Source organism: Anopheles darlingi, chromosome 3 (genome assembly GCF_943734745.1).
Source record: "Anopheles darlingi chromosome 3, idAnoDarlMG_H_01, whole genome shotgun sequence".
Classification (NCBI taxonomy): domain Eukaryota; kingdom Metazoa; phylum Arthropoda; class Insecta; order Diptera; family Culicidae; genus Anopheles; species Anopheles darlingi.
The window spans coordinates 37,478,439-37,485,938 of NC_064875.1; the positions used below are offsets into that span (position 1 = coordinate 37,478,439).

The 7,500-nt window shown below is 49.4% G+C and overlaps 1 protein-coding gene across 1 annotated transcript in view; it reads right to left on the reverse strand.

Moving 5' to 3' along the window:
* The window catches only part of LOC125957070 (homeobox protein caupolican-like), a 61,077-nt gene that overhangs the window by 6,332 nt on the left and 47,245 nt on the right, over positions 1–7,500 (reverse strand). The window contains exon 4 of the mRNA XM_049689478.1: positions 3,274–3,620. Within this exon, the coding sequence (XP_049545435.1) occupies positions 3,274–3,620 (347 nt within the window). The remainder of the gene's footprint in view (positions 1–3,273; positions 3,621–7,500) is intronic.

Here is a 7,500-nt window from a genome sequence, read left to right on the forward strand (position 1 = left end):
GATGAGGACGAGAAATCTTGATGACTGTGCGTGATAATATATCCATTATCCGATTAAGTTAAGTGAAAATGCCACTTGTTATTTAGATATTCATTGGCCCCTGGCCTCCGGGCCCCGGGATCGAGCGGGAGGCAGAAACTTGGCAGCAGTTCCCTCTCCTTTTGGCACTTTAGCTCGGATAGCCCGCCAGTCGCTATATGGCCGGTGATGCTGGCTTTGTAACAGAGTAGTAGACTCGATAAAGAGGCTTTCATAAGCCCGCAGGGAACAGCCCGGGCCCGGGGAATGTGTCAACCATTTCCCCGGTGCTTCGCGTCACCGGCCGCCGGAGCAAAAACCCTCCCGGGGGTTTGTTTTGAGTTTTCAACGGAACCTCACGTCAACAGCAACAGTAGTAGTAGCGCCAGTTGTCGTCTCTGTGGCTCTGTATCCGTATCCGTGACCCTTCGCCGGAGCGAGCTGTCAAGTTTTCTGGCGGTCGATCTCCAATGGTCGATGGTCTCGACGCGACTGCTCCTCGGGAATCTCGAAAGTGAACAGATGACACTCTGAGTGCCCGGCGCCCGGGACTTCTCGCGTGCATCATCCCTCCGATGCGACTTTCAATTATCGTATTTATGCATTGCCTAATGATCCCTTCTCAACGCTGACCAGGGTTCAGGTTCCGTGGCAGATTCTGGCCTGTCCCTTTTCCACGCCCTTTCCCACTCCCGGGGCGTATGTGCCCGTTCCTCCCTTCTGTCAAATGGATGAAATGATTTTAATTTTCACGAAAAATGTGTCACCGCATGCCCCCTGGAGTAAATAGCTGGAGTTGGCGGCCACTCCTTTCGATCCTTCGGTCGGTGCGTTCTTCTTCTGGTGTTGGAGTTTTGGTCCAGATGGTGATGGATTATGGATGGATCCGGGACCGGGGCGCATAGTTTACGGTATTTCAATTTGTTGAATCCATCACGAGACGTGTCTTTGACAGTCAGATTTGACGAGATAGACAGAGAGAGAGAGAGAGAGAGAGCGAGCGAGGAATCTTGTTCTGCTGCTCCTTTGCCTACTGCGTTACAGTGTCGCCATCGTCAAGGATTAGTTTCGCTATTAGCAGCTGTTTCCGCGTTTTTCGCGCGCACCAGAAGGCAACAGCAAAGTCCTGTGGTTCGAATCCTGCCAGTGGCCGGGGATGCCTTCCTGATGCGCGACAGATACCACCACGCTTCATCCTCTCCTCTTCTTCTTCTTTCCGGTTTTTGGGCCGGTCAGCGGTCTGGTGCTGGCGACACATTTCGCCAGGAATTCATCACTAATTAAAATCGTACCGATTTCATCAATTAATTAAATGCCGTCCGGCGTCCGCCGTTACCGTTGCCGTTGCCATGCCTCCCGGTGTGGGGCCTCCCGTGATGGCATTTTTCATTCTTTCGTCAATACTCGATTCGCCTATTATTTTCAAAACCGTAACGGAACGAAAAACGGGGCCACAAATTATGCACCGTTTTCACCGTCGAGCATCCAATCAGGGCGAACTATTTCCAGAATTTCCAGAGAGTGGACCGGAGTGTGGTCGCTTTGGGTATTATTCAAATTAAATTAAGAACGAAGCCCGCTCCGGCGGCGTGCTCCGGTTGTGGAAATTTCCTCTTGATTATAATTTCATATAAATCCTCGGCTCTCGCGTACTCGCGGTCCCGGACACTCGTACGCTGAATTCCAGAGTAGCAAGCAGGAGAGTTTCTAGGACGTAACGAATATTGATTGCTGACGAACTAGCAGCGAAAGGGTCTATTTAATAATGCATTCCATTCGAAAAGGCGTTTTGTAAAAACGGACTTTCAAAAAAACGAATGCACTGAACGGTTGTAGATGGAAGATGAATTGTGTCTCTTTGAGCGATATGCATTTACACAGAAGCCATAAAGCATGTGTTCCATTCCAGGAACACTTGGCATGAAGACCGGCCCAAAAATGGCCAACCATCCATAATTACGCGGCTCATAATTCACAATTGCACAGCCTCCTTCGCCGGGGAGTGAACATCGCCCAATGAAATGCGCAATTTAGAACACTGCCACCCAAGCGGCGCTCGCATCGACATCGCGACCGTTGTGAGCAGCATTTCTTTTAAAGTCGGCGAAACGAAAGACCCTTAAAAGTGCTTCCATCTCTTCATCGTCCATCGTCCTTGTCATGCCTGGGGTTTTTTTTAGCGAGCATTTTAAGTCGGGCGCTAAAAAACCACCCATCCCCCGTCATCATCATCATCATCCATCCCCTCCGCCAGCACCACCCTTAATAAACACATTAAAGTTTCATATTATAAATGACTTTCTAGCGAGAAACGTATGTCGACGTCGTAAATTACCGTCCTACAGACGCGCACACAAACACACACGCACATACAGTACAACTTTGCTAGCATAAACCAGCCTACTTGGTCTGTTGCTGCCATGACCGAAAAGGGCCGAGATTGCGTCTGCAAGGACGAAGCTGCAAGGACGAAGCTGGCTGGCACTGGCAACATCCCTTCTCTCTCTCTTTTTCGGGGCTGCGGAGCCTGGGTGTATCCTGGCGGCAAACAGAAGCGGAGTCAGGGGGGGGATTGCTTTCTCCAGCAGGCGTTGACGTGGGCTAAAAGCAGCTCCACAACTCGCCTCCGCCTGACTGCTACCGTGATTATGATCATCACTTAGCCGTAGCATTATCGATTGTACGCGGTCTTTGTCTGGGATTCGGCGTCGGCGTCGGGAGTGGCGCTCGCGTATGTGAACACATACACACACACACACACACACACACACACACACATGGAAGTGAAGCGAAAGAAAGCGCGTGCCGCCGCCGCCATCGAGGAGTGATGATTATAAGAAGAAAAGTAAACAACATCATCACCGTCTCGTGGCGCATTAGAGCGCCCCCTCCACTACAGAGAGAGGCAGAGAGAGAAAGACAGAGACAGGGAGAGAGATTCCAGGGCCTACTCGACGGCGGCATCCTCGGGAAAACCGGGCCCTGGGCCTGGGTTGACGTTGGGAAGGATTTTCCCGTGAGAATATAAGCGAAAAACCTAATGTTCCGCTTCATGGGAGGATGAAAAATTAACATCCAGCTCCAGCAGCAGCAGCAGCAGCACAGCAGGATGCCTGCACGTCGTCGTCCCCGGGGTCGGGAAGTGGGATGGACAAATTCCTCTAGGCATGATCACGATCTCTACTCGCGCGCGTGGGAAGGAGAGTGGGTGGGGGGAGGGGGTTTAGTGGACAGTCACAGCCACAAGCCACTTACCTTTGTGATCACGGCCGCCACCACCACCACCACCACCAACACCCTTATCCGGATCGAGGTCGTCCTTGTCCTTGTCGTCGTCCGACACCATTGCATCGTCGTCGTCGTCTGTCTTGTTCTTTGGCTCCCACGTCATCTTGTTCTCCTTCTTGAGCCGTCGCCTCGCGTTCGCGAACCAGGTGGACACCTGCGTCAGCGTCATCTTCGTGATGATCGCTAGCATAATTTTCTCCCCCTTCGTCGGGTACGGGTTCTTCTTGTGCTCGTTGAGCCACGCTTTGAGCGTTGCGGTTGATTCGCGTGTTGCATTTTTCCGCCGGGCCGCCAGATCATAACCAGCGCCATACCTGTTTTGGGGGGGGAGAAAGAACGGAGAAAGCGAAGGATGAGTGAGTGTGAGGGATCAAAGTGACCAATGGCCTGCATATTATAACGATATAGCTACTACAATTACTACTTCAAACAGTAGAAATTTCACACCATTTTTGGTCGCAGATGGCGCTGAACCGGCAAAGTGCATCGTTCGTAGTGAGTGAATTTCCACCGGTTCTAGTAGAGAGAAGGCAGTATAGAAAGGTAAGAAGTAGAATAACTACCATTAAAATGACAAATTGTTTTTGGGCCTCTCCCTTACAGCGAGGTCGCCGCTGGCAACGTGGTGCTGCTTTACAACGACCTTCGCAACGCCGACTACGACGACGACGACGACGCCAAACACCGCGGTTCATTCGTTCATCCGTCGTTCATCGGACTCGGCCCCTCCCCACTCCAGCATCCGTTTGTTTTTAGTGGGACGAAAATTCATAATCATAAATCATGGACCACAACCAGCGGGCGAGCAAAGACCCCACCGATCGCGGAACTGCGGAACACGAAGGAGTCTGCGCTCGCGACCATCCGGGATCCGGGGCGAGACATGTCACACTTCTTTGCGTCTGCGTTTTGTCGTCGTGCCAAAGGAATTCAGTCCATATGCACTGAGCCCCCCTCGGGGCCTCCTCCAGTTGGCTTACTTTACGAAACAATCCGTTTCGAGTTCCTTCCCTTTTCCAGCCTCCAAATCCTTGGCCGAGCGATGCTGGCCACCTGAAGCCCATAAATCTACATCTAAAGCAATTATTTATTTATATGTTTGTCTGTTTGTTTGTTGGTTGGTTTTGTCGATTCGATTCCGCGCATTCCCGATCGATCGGCTGGTAAATACTAGCCCACCCCACGATAACCTATTAGCTAGCAGAGCGACTCTCGCTCCATCTATTGTCGCGATCCGGATCATCTCGGATCGGATCGACATATTAACCTGACAGAGCATTGGTCCTGTACGCTCCAGGTGCATTTGCATACCGAGATCGAACGGTGCAACGTCGTTTGTCGTTTGTCGAATTCTCTAATATTTCCTTCATTTCCTTTCCGGGTCGCTCGCGCACGAGACCTCAAAAGAGCGTCACCGGTACCAGAGACCAGAGGCCACCAATTTCGTTATGAATTATGTCCCACTAAGGAAGGTAATTTATTCCCCTTCACTCTCTCTCTCTCTCTTTCATACACCGGAATGATTAGTTACGGGTCAATTCGTGACTAATAAATTCTTCGTCGTACACAAAACAAATGATTTCAAAAAAAGGGGTTGGGGGGAGGTTGGCGAGTGACCGCCGGCAGCACGACAGTAACGCCATGGGAGCGCCATGATCGACGTGATCATCATTAATATATTCGCCCATTGATCATTTTTGAGTGTCTTCTGTGAAATTTGTTATTAGGATCCATATGACGACGCTAGCGGCAACTATGCTATGGCCAACGGACAAAAGATATGCTAAACCACGGGACGCTGGTTCTGGAACGATCTGGTCTGGATCAAGATCGAGACCGGTCCTCCAGCAGCAGCATGCTGGCCGCTCGTCGTGGCCGCAAATCCGCTTCTTGAATGATTTCTATTGTGCAGGAAAATGCTGCATACAAAGACCAGTAGCCATCATAACAAACGGCTCCGGAATCCGAACGAAGCGTTCTTTCGACAGAGAGAGAGAGAAAGAGAGAGAGAGAGCAAGATATACGGGACCACCTCGGGTGATGGGCACGATCACCATTCGACAAAGCTACCGGAGTTTCGATCTTCCACCGCTACTGCCACGATCCTCTCCCCAGGCCACAACAATCACATGCCGCACGGGACAAGATGATGGTAGCATTATTTATTTGATAAACCAAATGAGCATCAATTCCGTGGCCGAATACAGGTGTTATCTCTTGATCGATCTACCTCACCATACGGCGGACTAGGGGGCGCGCGCGTGTGGAGCGCACCCCCCCCCCCTTCCCCACCCCTGCTCGATGATCACTCACCGCCGATTATCGCGGCTATCAAGTGGCAGTCCCGACGGGGTCTATACGGAGCTGATCTTCTCCCGTTGAGCTACCGTTGGACTCGTTTGGCTACATTATATTGTGTGTGTGTGTGTCTCGAGCTGATCTTGTTCTTTCCTTTTTCCGCTCATTTCTCCATCACAGGGGAGGGAAAACACAGCAGAAACCCGGACCATGATCCCGGGGTGATCATGCGATCATGGTCGGTCTGGTGCTGCTGCTGCTGCTCACGGAAGCTGCTAAGCTTCTGCTCTTTCTCCTGCTCCATGCGGCCTTGCCGAGACAAAAAAAAAGCATCAAGATTAATAGCAATAACGAGAGCCAATTAATTAAAGTCGAATATTATTCGACCACCAAAGTATGGCCGCAGGCAGTTTGCGAAAGGTAGTCCTCGAGAAGCTGAAGCTTTTGTAATATGTAACCGCGACCCTTGCGTTTAGAAACGTTGCGGGTATGATAATGAATTCTGTCAGGTCATCGGAGAAGATTAATATCACCTGACGTCGCCGGGCGATGTGGTCCAGTGTAACCGACAACGGATCAATCAGCGGACAACAGCATCGGATCGCTAGCCAAGATTTAATGTATTTCAAAAACAAACAAACAAAAAAAGCCAAAGCACTTATAGAGATTGTGTACTAATTTCGGAGGTGATTTCAATCGTTCAATGTAAACGCAACGCAACCATTGCGTGGTGTTGGTCGTGTTGCTCGAGAGCGCTTATTCACACCACGGGATGTCGCAAACGACGCAGACGATCAGCGACGTCATCCGTACTGCTGCAGCATCCATTATCACCCACTCAAGTGGGAAGATTAAGTTGCAGCAGCAGTGAAGGAAAGAGGAGGAGGAGGAGGAGAAATAACGCCAATGTGGTCGCAAAAGGCAAATATACTGCTATGGATGAACTATTGCCACGCGGTCAGTTAATTTCATATACAAGTTCTTGTTCAAGGCATGAAGCGAAACCCATGCTGCTTTTGCCACGGTCGCACTTTTGTGGAACAGTATGAATCTCTTGTTGCTTTTTTATGCGGTTTTTTCTTCTTCTTCTTCCTTTAATTGCGAGCTTTGCTGCTCGATTGCTGTCCCTAAAATGGCGTTGATACTCGCTCCACGATCGCTCCCCATGAATCATGGATGATTAAGTAGCCATCATCGTGGATATAAATTAAGAATTCCACATTCCTTACAGGCTGCGGGGTTCAAGCATGCACCGCGGTGCACCGTTCATATATTATACCCCCATTCATTGAGTCCATTCCGATTCCGAGAGTGCAGTATTAGCTCATTTTCGTTAAACTATTAGGTCCCTGAATTAGTTTTTTTTTGGCTCAACAAAACACTTGCATATTCAAAGGCAAGAGAATAATTACATTAATCCTAAGATTGCACATCGCTGGCTACTACTTTTTTCTACCTTGCAGGGAATTTTCGAATTCCATGTTGAAATAACTTCTTATCTTTTTAAAGCAATCTAGTCAACTATGCATTTTTCGATACTTCCACAAAGAGTGAGGTGCTGTGCTGCCAAACAATTATCCAAGCAACCAAACAAGTATTATTCAGAAAGAACAATGTCTGAGTGTATACAGCGGCTTGGTTTCGACGCTTTCTGAAACGCTTTTGACCGGTTTTGCAATATGCGGTCGAGGCGTTATCATGTTGAAAAATCCGTTTATCATGTCGGGTATCCCGTTTTTGTGCCCGCTTTGTAGCCAGAGCTCGTGTCAAATGGATCAAGTTATACTTTAAAACGGCATAACATAGGGGACTTTTAGCAGAATCGAAAGAACTAATTCAAGGACCTAATTACTTGCGCTGTTGTAAGCCTTTCAAAGAAAAGATCCATAGCAAACT